This window comes from Myotis yumanensis, unplaced genomic scaffold, assembly GCF_028538775.1.
Source record: "Myotis yumanensis isolate MYYU_CA2020_CCGP unplaced genomic scaffold, mMyoYum1.0.hap1 SCAF_2, whole genome shotgun sequence".
NCBI lineage: Eukaryota > Metazoa > Chordata > Mammalia > Chiroptera > Vespertilionidae > Myotis > Myotis yumanensis.
Window position 1 is genome coordinate 181,825,043 of NW_027223753.1, and position 14,779 is coordinate 181,839,821.

The 14,779-nt window shown below is 39.4% G+C and overlaps 1 protein-coding gene across 1 annotated transcript in view; it reads right to left on the bottom strand.

Moving 5' to 3' along the window:
• Positions 1-14,779, bottom strand: part of NAALADL2 (N-acetylated alpha-linked acidic dipeptidase like 2) — a 796,115-nt gene that overhangs the window by 46,870 nt on the left and 734,466 nt on the right. Inside the window, exon 12 of the mRNA XM_070403625.1 lies at positions 7,273-7,366. Within this exon, the coding sequence (XP_070259726.1) occupies positions 7,273-7,366 (94 nt within the window). The remainder of the gene's footprint in view (positions 1-7,272; positions 7,367-14,779) is intronic.

A 14,779-nucleotide genomic window follows, 5' to 3' on the forward strand; every position in this document is an offset into this window, starting at 1 on the left:
AAATGAAACTAAAGAAAGAATAATTCTGAGGAATACAAAAGGGAATATGTGCTCAAGATAATACTTAAGGGACATTATGCGATACACATATGAGTTAAAAAAGAAATGGGGGAAAGCAAAATTAGTTTGGGGAGACAAGCACTGAGGATATGGGACAATTAGATTTTGTTACAGACCCAGTTGTCTCAAACCTTTCTTGAAACCAGGTATGGAATATCAATAAATAACATACAATCTCGTTTTATCCTCATCCAAGGACATGTTTATTGATTTTAGAGAGAGGGGAACAGAGAGAGAAACACTGAGAACCCACAATCCACAACTTAGGTATGTGACTTAACTGGGAATTGAACCTGAAAACTTTTGATGTAAGGGATGATCCTGCAACCAACAGAGCCACACTGGCCAGTTCAAAACACAGTCTTTAATATGGTTACATATAATAAGGATCCTTACAAAAATATACTGAGGATTGGTACTAAACATATTTTTAGGAAACTGTGTCCAATGGGGGCCAATCTCATCAATGTTCTCTGAGCAAGCACAGTAAGATACTTCTCAGAGAATGCTTTTGCGTTGAAGTCCTTGTCACACAAAAAGGTCAGTTCATGTCAAACCATTAGAAATCTAGCAAGTTCAGAACTGTTTGGATTTTGGGTGGATTGCAATGGATTTCTCATGTTGGATGTAGGGCCAGGTACCTAGTATGCCCATCCTTAACTATCTATAGGCCAGTTCAGAGTTGCACTTGGTGGTAAGTAACACCAAGACTAGAAACAGATGGGTTAAGGTCTAGAATCGTGCAGTGTATACAGCACATATTTAATTTTACCAATCAGTAAATTCATTTTACATTTAGCAGGAAGAAATAAAAAGGATGTTAGGTGAGTCTGAATCACTTGTGATTACAGGAAAAACACAAAGTGACACTTGAAAATATGAAGCTACACCTCTAACAACACAGAGTGCCTGCCTCCTTGGCATCATCACCTTGAAATACTATCCCCTCTTCTAAAAGGAAGTGCTTGACACTAATGAATTATCAGAACTAATAAAAAAATGCCATATCAAAAAAGTATTGTTAGTTTTTCAAAGAACAGGAAGAAATGCTGCCAAGAACCATTTCACATTTAGTGAGATAATTGGGAGGTGGCAACAAGCCACAGTGTTTGAAATAATTTCCTCCTGAATCTGGCTTTCACTAAATAAATGTATACATTGGCAGACCAAATGAAAGTGACTTTTTTTGTGGGTTTCTTCTGGTTAATCCTCACCCAAGGATATTTTCCCATTGATTTTTAGAGAGAGTGGAAGGGAGGGGAGAGACAGAAAGAGAAACATCAATGCGAGAGAGACACATCCATTGGTTGCCTTCCACTTGTGCTCCAATTGGGGCTAGGAATGAGCCTGCAACTGAGGTATGTGCCCTTGACCAGAACTGAACCCAGGACCCTTCAATCTATGGGTCGACATTCTATCCACTGAGCCAAACAGGCTAGTGCAATGAAAGTGACTTTTACTTTATTTGGTCATTTGTAGTTTTTACAATAATCTCTCTCTATATATAAAAGCCAAGCGACCAGAACGATGGAACGACCAGAACAACCAGAACATCTGGTCGCTATGACGAGCACTGTGGTGGCCAATTGGCCTAATTGGGGCCCCAATCAGCTCCACCAACCTCCTGCTCCCCCTCCCCCCGCCAACTCTGCCCCCGATCATCTCCCACACCCCAATCGGGGGAGGGGTCTACTGGCCAACTGCCTACAGCCCCTCCCCCGCAGCCAGCCCAGCCCCCAACCAACCCCCATTGGGGTGGGCCGGCCAGACCCCTCCCATGTACAAATTTGTGCACTCAGCCTCTAGTGCTAAATAATGAACAACCAGAAGCCTGACAAAAATAAAAAGGCATCAAAATTATATAGTCATTAATGATTTTGAAGTTCTTTTACATTAAAAAAATGGTTAAAGTGAGAAACAGTAAATTTAATAAGGTTATTAACTGCTCATTCCTTAGTCTCATTCCAGGTTCAGTGGTGGTACTTTATTCTTCACACCTTCTCCTGCCCATGCAAACTAGTACTAATGCCTTATATGTAAATTTTTTGGATATAACTTTTCTCACAAATACATCTGAAGCTCCTATCTTATCAGTCACCATTTATACTACATCTGCATGCACTACATATACATATTCATTCTCTAACTATTATGCATTTAGCATTAACTACATATTAAGAGCCAAGGTCACTCAGCCAAAAGAAGCTTCAAAGTACCATCCAATAAATCAACTCAAACAATTATTCACTGGAAAATTACCCTTCTTTCCAGTGGTTGTGAGAACGAAAGAGAATGGTCTGCTGCTACCATAAACTAGTGTAATAAATAAACAAGATGGCTGGTTGTCAAGGGGTAAAAATTACACTGTTGAAAATGCAATTGGGTTTCAGAGACCTTCATATTTAAACTCTTTGTGGAAAGGAGTCATAGCCTTTTATAGCTCAGACCTAAAGGTCACTTTTTAAAAAAACACTATAATTGAGAACTGAAGACTAATCACTGTTAACTGTCATAACAAAATAAAAAACATATCAACAATCTAAGCTTGTATTAGCAGTAAAATTATATGTTTCATTTGGCTACAGGAATTCTGTTTAGCTAATGAAATCATCCAGCATTACAGCTAAAATTAAAACGGAAAGATTAATTTAGTTGTTATTAAGTGGTGTCCATTAGTCACCCATTATTATATTCAATTATTCTCTTTTAGAAATAAGGTTATAACCAAAGTTGTCAAAATAAACCAGGTACATCAAGTTGCGTACAATTTAGCAAACATTTGAATAACATTTTGACTATATCACAGAGCAAATAAGTTTGAATCATGATTACTAAAATACAGAAATGCATGGATTAAATGTGACCTGTCATATCCCTGTGATCAAATATTTATACCCAAGTCATGTTAAAAAAATGTTTTTCCTATTTTTTTTTTTTACATTTTGATTTGCTTTGCCTTGTTTTTATTTCTGATACCAGGTACATTTCAAGTCTGGCTGCATGTTTCTGAGTGAAAGTGATAGGGAGACCCAAGGAGTTTCACATAAAAAGAAAACAAAACTCAAAAATAACCAACAATCAAGAAAAAGTTCTCCAACAAAGCTGAAGCAGTCCGCTATAACAGCAAGGAGCCAAAATGCTCCTGGCTCATACACTGACAACCCTGGGTTTGAGGGAGAGGTTCACATAGACTTAGTGGTATCTGGCCTGCAGTAAAATCTTTGTAGCAGACTTTTTGTATATGTGAAATTTTGGGGGAGAGAGAACATATTTTTTTTAGATTTTGAAAGGGATCACTAACTACTCAAAAAAACAAGAGTAATAATATAATTCTAACAATGAGCCTTTAGGATATTATTTGACTTTCAGAAGTAGCCTGTTATTTGAAATGCTCATATATTAATTATGATGCTAATAGATTAAAATATTGTGTTTCCTTATGGATTTTTAAAAATAAACTCAATTGTTGAAAATATAATAGAGCTTAAAATTTAAAATTACAATAATGCTAATACTTTTAGGATTTTACTGATTTTATTTATTTAAATTAAAATAAAACTTTGTCTTTATTACAAATGCAATATATGTTTATCATCAAATATTTTTCTTAGAAAATCAATTTGTAAATCATTCATAACTCTATCATGTGATGCCAGTATTGCACAGAATACTTTTTAAAATTTTTAAAAATGTATCTTTATCATTGAAAGTATTATAGATGTAGCCCTTTTTTTCCTCATTAACCCTCTCTCCAACCTGCTCCTATCCCCCCGCTCAGACCTTCACCATAGTATTGTCTATGTCCATGAGTTATGAATATATATATATATAAAAAGCTAATATGCAAGTGTCCCTTCAACCGTCTGATTGGATGCTATGATACACACTGACCACCAGGGGACAGACACTCAACACAGGAGCTGCATGACATGCACTGGCCATTTAAAAAGAAATAGCACCATGGACCTGGCTCCAACAAAGCAACACTTGGTTTCCCCCAAGGGCGACACAGGCTCCGTCACCACCCTAGAGTGACACTCCACCAAATCGCAGCCAATGCTGCTGAGACCCCCTGATGCAAAATGTGGCCCACAGCCCAGTCCAGTCCGGAAACGGTCACTGTGGGCACCAGGTAATGACGTCATGTAACAATGCCTGATTTCCTCTCCCTAGCAACTAGCCTCCTTGCTGTTTCTTCAGCCCAGGAACACACTTGCTTTATAGCCAGGTGGAAACATTTTATACTTTGTAAATGTCTGTGAAGCATTTTCCCATGCCTCATCTCATTTGATCATCACAGAAGTCCTGGAGTAGTTAGATTGGAGACTGGGTAGAATCCTATTTTTTTTTTTCATTAGGAGGAAAAAGGAGATTTAGAATGTATAGAAACTTGTTTCAACTGAAAAGAAGAAATGGTGAACCTTAAAAATGACTTCAGGCTTTCTCACTGCACAGAATACAGTCAAACACTGCTGCAGTTAAATATTTTAGCCTTTTATCTCCCTGCATGATCTGCAATAATAATCTGTTTCATGTTGATATTTACTGCTGTGTTGCTGACAATTACCTGAAAGAGAAGTTGGGGTGCTTCACTGGGCTAGAAAAAGTTTAGCTACATCGGAAAGCAGGTCTAATTTGGCAAGTTTATTCTATATCTATAAAAGGCTAAGTTGACTTGCACGTGCGTGATACATATAAAGCTCTTGCTGGCGCCAATTGCACACGTGTGTTTCAATCCATCATTGTCGATCGTGAATTGGGTTGACACTTCTTATTGTAGAGAAAGGGCAAATAGCAATTTTAAAATATTTCTTTTAATTAATTTTCTTTCAATGTGCACAAATCTGTACACTGGGCCACTATTATGCATATAATTTCTTTGGGTCACAGTATACCTTTTGTAGTTCCTTCTATGAATGACAGTTATTCCTTTACAGATGAACAAATCTTTATGTTACACAGATAATCTCCTTTTGTTCTCTAAAAGTTTTAATTATTATACATAGTACCAACTATATTTTCTTAAGTCTAGAAATTAGTAGAGTCTACAGTACAAGTTAAATAGATGTTTAAAATAAATTGTTGCAGAAATGGTACTACTAATATTCATAGAACATTTTGTCCTTTATTTATACAAGTTCTGTTATTAATTTGCAAAATGCCATATACTTCGTAAGTCAGTGTATAAGCCAAAAATATTCTTAAAATAGTGAATTAGAAATTGAGGGCAGGCTGACTGTTACAGGAGTCACACTGACAGCAAACAGACAACTATATAGAGACTGAGAAATAGTCCAAAGCAGAGCAATGAGGCCATTTAGTATGGAAGCAAACCACTGTATACAACTGCTCAGTTGTTCCTCAGGTCATAGTTTTATAGCCACTGTAATAAAAGTCATAAGAATAATGGGGGAGTGGGTAGGATTGTAGTATTCTCTCAGTTATGAAACAAGCCAGGTTATCAAAAGAAAAGGCATTAAATTGTGAGATACTGAAAATATTTGGCTCTTTAGAATGATCTACTTTCCAAGGTTTCCTAGAGTTAGAATATCAGTTTGGGTATTGAGAAGCACATGTCTACAAATGACTCATTAAAGATCAGATAATAAAATGTATGACTCAAAGAGAAGGAGGGTTCCTTCTTTAAAGACAATACTAACCTCAGTATTTGGTTAATAAAGATAATATTAACCTTGATTTAAAGGTTTATCTCTATATATAAAAAGTCAGAGACCAGAACTCTGTAATGACCAGAATGACCGGTTGCATGCCCATTGTGGCCAAGAAACCAGCATGATTGGCAGGGGGGAGCACTGGCCAACCACCTGCAGCCCCTCCCCAGGCCGGCCCTGCTCCCAATGGGCCCCCACCACCCAGATCCACCTGAAGACCCTCCTCCTGGCCAGCCCCGCCCCTGATTGACCCCACCCCAATAAGGGGTAGGGCCAGCCAGCCAACCACCTGCAGCCCCTCCCTACAGCTGGCCCCACCCCCAGTGAGCCCCCACCACCCCAATTGGCCTGCAGCCCATTTCCCCATCCAGCCCTGCCCCTGATTGCTCCTCCCTACACCAATAGGGAGCAGGGCCAGCCAGCTAACATCCTGCAGCCCCTCCTCCCACCTGGCTTCACCCCAGATGGGCCCCCACCACCCCGTTTGGCCCCGGGCCCCTCCCCCAGGCAGCTTCACCACCAATCAGCCTCCGCCACACCAATTGTGGGTGGGGCTGGCCAGCTAACCTTCCACGACCCCTCTCCTGGCCACTGACCCACAATTGGCTCCCTCCACCCCTCTCCTGGCCACTGACCCCTCTCCTGGCCACTGAGCCACAATTGGCCCACTGACCCACAATTGGCCCCCTCCACCCCATTTGGGGGCAGGGCCGACCAGCCAACTGCCCACAGCCCCTCCCCATGATCACCCCACCCCCAATCAGCTCCCACCCCAGTCAGGGATGGGGCCTGCCCACCAATCACCCTAGGCTCCTCCCCTCAGCTGGCCCAGACCCAATCAGCCTCAATCAGAATGGGCCCGCAGGCCAACCTCCCACCATAGTCCTCCTCCCAATAGGCCTGCCCTTATCCACCCTGATCCACCCTGATTGGGGCCGGGTCAACTGGACCCCACCTGTGCACAAATTCGTGCACTGGGCCTCTAGTATGTAGATAAAGTAGAATGAAGGTAATTATTAGGGTAGTGTCAGATTCTGCAGAAAGAGCTATATTTGAATGTGAAAGAATTGCAGTGGAGACTATGGAAATTATCTTCTTCTTATGCTTAATCTAGGATGAGCTAAATGGGATGGAGCCCATATCTTATAGAAACTAATTCCCAAGGAGAAACTTCTGGGCCAGTCTTATTAGAACTGACTAAATGTTAGGTACAACGTTTAAAAAAAATCCCTAAACTATACTTTTCCATATGGAAGCTATAAATAATAACTAGAGCTTGAAACTATAAGTCATTTGGATAAAAGATGGTAATAGAACATGGTAATATTTACATGTTGCCTTACGCTTATTCATAAGTATACCTCATTCCTGTTGCCATGGCAGCCAAAATTCTTCATCCTTTCTCATGATAATCCTCTATAGGGAGGGAGGCTCTGCATGACCATAGTTAGTATACTACATACTTTTATCCATTTCTAGTTGAAAATTAGTTGAACAGTTTTTCATTTTCTAAAATTACTCTGATTTAAAGAAAAATTACCTTTAAGGCTATTTTGAACTTCCAAAGCTATGTCAAGAGCATTAAAGGGCAGGACTGGTTCGTTGGCAATCTGCAAAATCACTTCTCCTGAGAGCTGAAAGAGAAAAAAATGCTAGTATTCATATTAAGGGTTTTTGTTTGTTTGTTTTTCATTATTCTATATTCTCTTATACATTCATAGTAGCACAAACACAGGAGATAAAATATACTTTTACACAATCTTTTTTTTCCTTTTAAACCTCTTTTTATTTTATTTTTCTATAAAGAAAAAAGAGATCTCAGTATCTATTTCATGTCTTGGGCTAGTATAAAGAAATATAAATTTGTTTCTCTTTTTTCGGAGCTAAATATTAAAAAGTGTTTCCGTACTTGGGGTTGTAATATTTAAACTTTTAAACAATCCCTTATAAGACAGTTCAGAATGTCTCATAATAAACTAGAGAGGAACTGGAAATCAATATCTGGTCATTGAACTAAGTAAAACTTCAGATAAAATTAATGATTGCAGTATGGTAGCAGCCATCGCAGGTAGAAACTGCAGTTTAACTCTAACCCTGTTGTTTGGCTTAACAATAGAAAAGTTATTCTGATTTTCTGAATTATACAAATCATCCCATTTGATTGAATGACTATCCCATTGATTGTTATCTTACTGGTTTTAGAAAGCACATTCCTCTGTACCTGGGAACCAGGACAGCACAATTACTCTAAATTGCCTCGATGGCTCTAGATAATGAGTTCCTGGCAACTCAGTGGTCTCAAGACCCGAGGGCTCTAGATAATGTGTTCCTGTCAACCCAGTGGTCCCAGATAATGTGTTTCTGTCAACTCAGTGATCCGGAGACCCAAAACTGTAATTAACATGCTTAATTCTGCTTCTGTAAACTGCTTTTTTGCAAACCAGGTTCCTCATTCCAAACCCTGGGATGTAATCAATACCTTTGTGATTTTTGCTTATATAACCCTGGAGCTGCGACCATCTTGTTACTATGAGATTTGGGAAATGACCCCTCAAAGTCCCAGATTGCCATAAATGTGACTCTTAAATTTGACTTCTTGAGGCGTCCGTCTGTGTTTCGCGGGGTACGTTACAACATGATGAATTGATTTTATTCAAAATATAATTCAATAAAAAAATGCCTTTAAAATCTTAGGTATTCTTTCCCTTTATGCTTTACTAAGTCCCTGATTAGTTTTCTAAAATTTATCAAAACTAATAATGTTTATACCACTTCAAGATCAATGTTTAAATTAAATTTTAAAATATAAAATTCTAAATGGCATCCCCAAAACTCATATTTGGAGTTTTTATGCATGTGTATTCCCCACCACAAGACTCCAAAACTGTTTTTGAAAGCCAATATATTCACTATAGCTGAACTAGCATCCCTTAATAGACTGAAGAAGTCATATGCATTCATAAACATCTCAAAGAAACTTCAGATGGGTGCCAAATGCTTTTGTTACTCTCCCTCTTTCTCTCAACTGACATTGAGTATTTACTGGGTCTATATAAATGTCCCACATTTTTTTATAAACCTAAAGCTGGCATACAGTAAAATGTGGCTGAGTTAATGTTATTAATAAACTATTAAATGTTGTTAGTCAGTGAAAATACTGTTTTGTAAAACCACAGAAGGGAAATTGGTACACTAAATTGAAACAGTACAAAACACATAAGAGATATAACGTAAAAGAAAAATATGATGCTAAATATTAAAATCCACATATTCAACAAGGGTCAGATTCCATTTGACATTTCAAAGTTATATTTCTCAATTGTTTACACAATATATATCATGATAAAAATACAATTCAATTTGATATTCTATATGCTTGGAGAAACATATTTCTTAGAAATAAAGAAGGAAACAGAAACTTTTAACATCCCTTTATTTCTTTGAGATATTTTTCTCCCAAATGTAGCAAGCACTTCTTCCCCAATGCCTCAGGTATCTTTTCAGAGTTTTATCACCAGCTTAGTGATCACAAAAATCCTGGGAAAGTGCCTATTCTGATTAGGCTGTCTGCAATAGATTGATATGAATCCTGCTTCTGTTCCATCACACCCCATCCAACTCATGCAAGGACACTGATATTTGGAAATAAATTATTTGCAAAAAGAAAATTTTAAAGAAGATTAAGAAGCACTATAGTTTCTTTTTCCAATTTGCACTGGATAATTGAAACTACAGAACAGACATATTTTATTTACACTTTTGGAATCTGGAAACCACACAAAAGATTGAAATGAAAGAATGGGGAGGGAGGAGAAAGGCGACTTCTCTGTCTGCTGCTGGAGTTGTTTTGTTTTGGTTTCTTAAGAGTCATCTGGCAGCTCAAACAACTGGAATATGAGCCAGTCACCTTGTGTTTTTCTTTCAGAAAGAACCTGGCAACAAATTTTGGGATTTCTAAGTCACCTGGCCCACGGTAGACTGCTTAGACTAAATCGGCTTTATTTGCAGCTGCGTAAACAAGAGGGCTATTTGTGTATGCCTTGCCATGAAGTGAGAGGAGATGAGACATATGCATACACTTCTCACCCACTATGGAATTTAACCTTCTTCAGTCATGCCAGACAACCTTCTTTTATATTTATGCAAGGCCCCGTTCTTTTTTAAGTGTTTTATACCCAAATATCTCATTTCATTATCTTGACAAGCCTAGAGACAGGTAGTGGGGTCATTAAGCCTGTGTTAAAAACATTGAGTACAAGCCTTACTGGGTTCCAGTCTAAGATGATGACATAGGAGACTCCTAATTTAGCTCCTCTCATGAACATTCCAAGTCTACAGCTACACATAAAATAATTCCCTCTGAAAAACTCCAGGAACTAGCTGAGTGATTCCTAGGCTAAAGGAAAAACAAAAACAAAAACACAATCCCACACACATAAAAATGATAAGAAAGTCTGAGACATACTCTGGCCCTAAAACCCACTGCATCCCAGGGACCTGCAATGAGGTAGGAGCTCATAACTCTTAGCTTTTCTCTGAGGAGAGAAGTGTTTGGATACACCATCTAGTGTCCTAACTTTTAAGATTTATATTTGAGGAATAAAAGCCCAAAATACCTAGCACTGAAAGCCATTGGGGCTTGTGTCCACAAGACCCACAACACTATAGCAAACAAACAAACAAACAAACAAAACAGTTCTTAAACATCTTGGGAGGACTCGCTGTGGCTAAGGTTCAGTGCAGAGGCTGCAGGCAAAAAAAAACAACAAAACAAAACACGTCCTAATCTTTCCTTGAAAAAAGTGCTAGCTGCATATATAAAAATCTATAGCCTGAGCGTTAGGTTTCTAATTTAACACACATCTATAGGCCAAATGAAATCCCCTTTGGAGATTGGAGAGAATGGCAAGCGTCATCTTTGTGTACTCCCTCTGCTCTGCTGCAAGTCACTGGAAAGCATCTTGAAGAAAGCCTCCAAAACCCACAAGCAGAGCGTGGAGGACTTCAACAGACACTTGGATATACTCACTGAGCACTGTGACAGTCCCCAAGTCAGCTGGGCGAAGTAGCCTTCTCACCCAGAGTGTGAGTTGGCACCGAGGGGAACTAGAAGGCCAGCCTGGGGTTATGTTTGGTGCCTGTGGTATTTGCTAGAAACATTCTTTACACACACCCTTGTGTCTTCTTCTGAGAGTGCTTTTCAAAGCAGCGTGCCCTCATTCTGGAACTTGATTAAAGTAAGACTATCCTTTTACTCTATTTTAGTTTCTCAGTAGCACATTGAAGATGAAGCTTTTTAGTTTGGACTGGAAACTATTGAGAGTTTAACTATAGATTAAGGTGATTTCTGTGTAAGTGCCACGAAAATAATTTTACCCCCACGTTGCCTCTAACTCATGTTGACAGCCAGCCAGCTGTCTCTGCCTGAATAAACTGCCTCCAGAGGGGGAGCTGCTACATGCAGACCCTCTGGGGCCCTCTATGTACTGTCCTTCCAAGCCCCTCAAGCTTGGGGTTTATGCTGTTCCACCCAGGGCCTGGGGAAGCCACTTGCAGGTGTGTGGCCTTGAGACTGCCTCCTCAGCCTGCCTGGCCAGGGAGAATAGCCACCCAAGGCAAGGATGGAATGAACGCCTCGCCCCTTTCTGAGTTGAGCTGGTGGCAGCCTGCGTCCCCAGGGACCCCATTTCATTCATGTCAAGTGGGTAGCTGCACATCTAGGTACCAAGCAAATACACAACCTCCTTTCAGGACTCCGCCACTTTCCTGAATCTTTTTGAAGGTTGCGTAGGCTGGGGGTCATCTTGTCCTGGCCTTGCCACTTCTCCTTGTTCTTTTTGCTTGTTCTCATGGCTTCCATGAGTTTCACCCGTCCCTCTTTATCTTCTTCCACTTGGTCATACCAAGTTCTGCAAGCCTTTCAGCTTCATAGGCCCCTTTTGGACCTGCTTGTAGGCTTCCATGCAGCTCACCCACAGCTCAGTAGTAAACTCCAGAATATTCTAATCTTTGTTGGTGATAAATTTCTTATAAATATAGTATAAAGGTTATATAACAAAAGTATTACAATAACTATAACCACAATAATATTTTACTGACTATTCAAGATTAAAGAGGTACATTGGGACATCAAAACATAAAGTGTAGAAGATGTAGGAGAGTTAAAATGGAGAGAGCTTTAGTAGGCATTGGAACTCAAGTTCACTTCTGCTTAAAATGGACAATTATAAATATAAGATATTTTATAAAACCCTCATGGTAATCACAAAATTACAAACCTATTAAAAATATACAAAAATAAACAAAAAGAATTCGAAATATACCACTACAGAAAATTATCAGAATCACCAAGGAAGAGAGCAAGAGAAGTATAAAGACACAGAGGAATTACAACAGCCATAAAACAATTAACCAAATAGCAACAGGAGGTCCATAACTATCATTAATTACCTTAAATGTAAATGGAATAAATTCTCCATTAAAAAAGATATAGAGTGGCTGAATGAATAAAAATACAGGACCCAACTATAGCCCGCATACCAGATACTTCATCTTTAAGGACAATAGATCATGTTAGGTCACATGATCTATCATATGTTAGGCCACACAATAAAAGTGTTAAATTAAGAAGGTCCCAATCACATCCAGCATCTTTTCTGACCACAATGGTATAAATCTAGAAACTGATAACAAGAATTGGAAAATTCACAAATATTTTGAGATTTGGAGTGATGCAGGTCTCATTGACTCAGGAAGCTCAAATGTATATCAATGACAATAGTGTTATCCTTGATAACAAGAGCTGTGTGGGGTTCTGAGTGGCTTTAAGAACTATTGGGGTCCTCAGAGGCAAGGGACCAGGGTGGTTGGTGGTGGTGGTGGTGGCCAGAGCTGATGGTATGCTCATGGCTGTGAAGCTGGCTGCAGGTGCCTACATGATGGCAGGGTTTTGGCTGCAGGTACACACACACATTGGCAAGGGCCTCAGCCAGTGGCAAGGGCTAGGGCCAACTGTGGGTGTATGAGCAGCTATGGAATCTACACTGTCAGTGTGCACTTGTCCATTCGCAGGGACTAGTTGCACACCCACGCATTTCGCTGAGGTCCAATGAGAGGAGTCAGTGCCAGCAGCATGCAGGTTTGCACTACAGGGCCAATCTTCAGGTGCACGCAGCAGCACAGGCCTGTGACAGCAGTTAGGACTGGATCCAAGTACACAAACAGCTGTGGGTTCCTTGGCTGTCAGCTCGTACTCATGTGGTTACAGGGGCTAGCCATGGGCACACACACAATAGTAGAGGCTGGAGACAGAAGTCAGGGCCAGCAGTGTGATAGGCACCTGCCCCCAGCCTCTACTGTTATGTGTTGTATTTAAATGTTTAAAGAGTGTTTTTAGGAATGTGATAAGGGAAAATATATACACAAATACATTTTTCTTAAACCTTATGCATCATGTTCCGTTGCCTTGTTGCTTTACATGGAGGTATTTTTATATTTTCTGACTTTGTCACAATTTTTCCCTTACTAGTCCAGAGAGAAAAGTATGTATATTCATTTATTAAACTGTGAGTATCTAGAGGATAGTTATTGTCCCCCTTCAATTATTTTATTTCATTGACCAATATGGTGACATTATCTGCCATAAGGCTTTGAATGAATTGACTAGTTAATGCATGAACAATGTGGTTAGACATAAATAGGTTCAGTAAAGCAATAGCACTGCCATGGTTCTACAATGTAATTTCTTTTTTAGTTACAGGCAGAAACACCCAGTAAACGTGTGATTTCTTCCATTTTATAATTCAAAATTAAAGTAACCATAGTGTATATCTCAAACCTAAGCTGTAAGTAAAACTATCACAGTGGGATTGTTTTATGTCATCAGTCAGACTTAAAATGCAGTATGTCCTACTCTAGGAGGTAGTTCTGTGAGATAATCATAACACCTGTTTATGGGTTAGTGTGAGAAAGAAATTGAGAGAGACTGGGTTGCTATGGCTTGGTGTAACATAATCTGACAGGTAGTAGATGAATCAGGAACCATACCACCAGTGTCTATTGAGGCTTTATTATGTGATCATCACTGTGATATGAGGAGAAAAGAGAAATATAAAACAGTTTCTTTCCTTAGGACTTATTTTCCTGATAGAGACAAGTCCTACCACTTTTGCACAATTAAAGAAGGAAGTTAACAGTAGAAAATCAGTAAGCACCATTGTTTTTAGTCCACATTAACCACATTATGCAACTATATCACATGCATATATTTTGGGCTTGAGAATCTAGAATGTTAAAAGGGAAAAAATATTCCAAATGAGGAGAATAAAATGTGCTAAAATCTTGGGGCAGAAAGAAGTATAGACTTTCTAGAGAAACAAGAATAAACCAGTATAACTAAAGTGGAGTTCTTGACATGGGAAGTACGTTTATATGTGGTCTGTGGGGTAGGGAGTCAGAAAACCCTCAAACACAACCAAGGCATATGGGCAAGATTCAGTGATCTGTAGGGAGTCCTTCTCACTTCCCTTAGCTTTCAGAACTGAGGCATCATTGATAAATTGTGGTCTGGTGAGAGCCTTCATAATATGGCTTTGTGGTTCCTGGTGCCCTTCAGGCTATTATGTTCATCCTGACGTGACCTGACTCTGATTTATGTCACTTTATAGTAGAAAACTCCTGATTTAGAAACAAATGCCCTGTGGATAACAAACCTCAGGGCAGCCAGCCATGGGCAAGGGGACTCGGGGACCTCAGAGATGAGCAGAGCAAGAGCCCCCTCCCAGACCTCAGGATTGCTTTCCAAAGCTGTGACATCAACAGAGGACAGGCAGCAAGGACATACTCCTGACATACCCAGCCCATTTTCCCAGCAAAAACAGAAATTAAATGTTGCAGAGCAAAATGGAATATAGCCCTAAATACATAAAATGTATGTACCCCTCACATGGCTAAAATCCAGTATTAAGATTCTCATTATCTTTCATCTGGAATATTCCCCCAAATTCCCCAATTGATCTAAATGTCTGCCTCTAACCCATTATCCACTT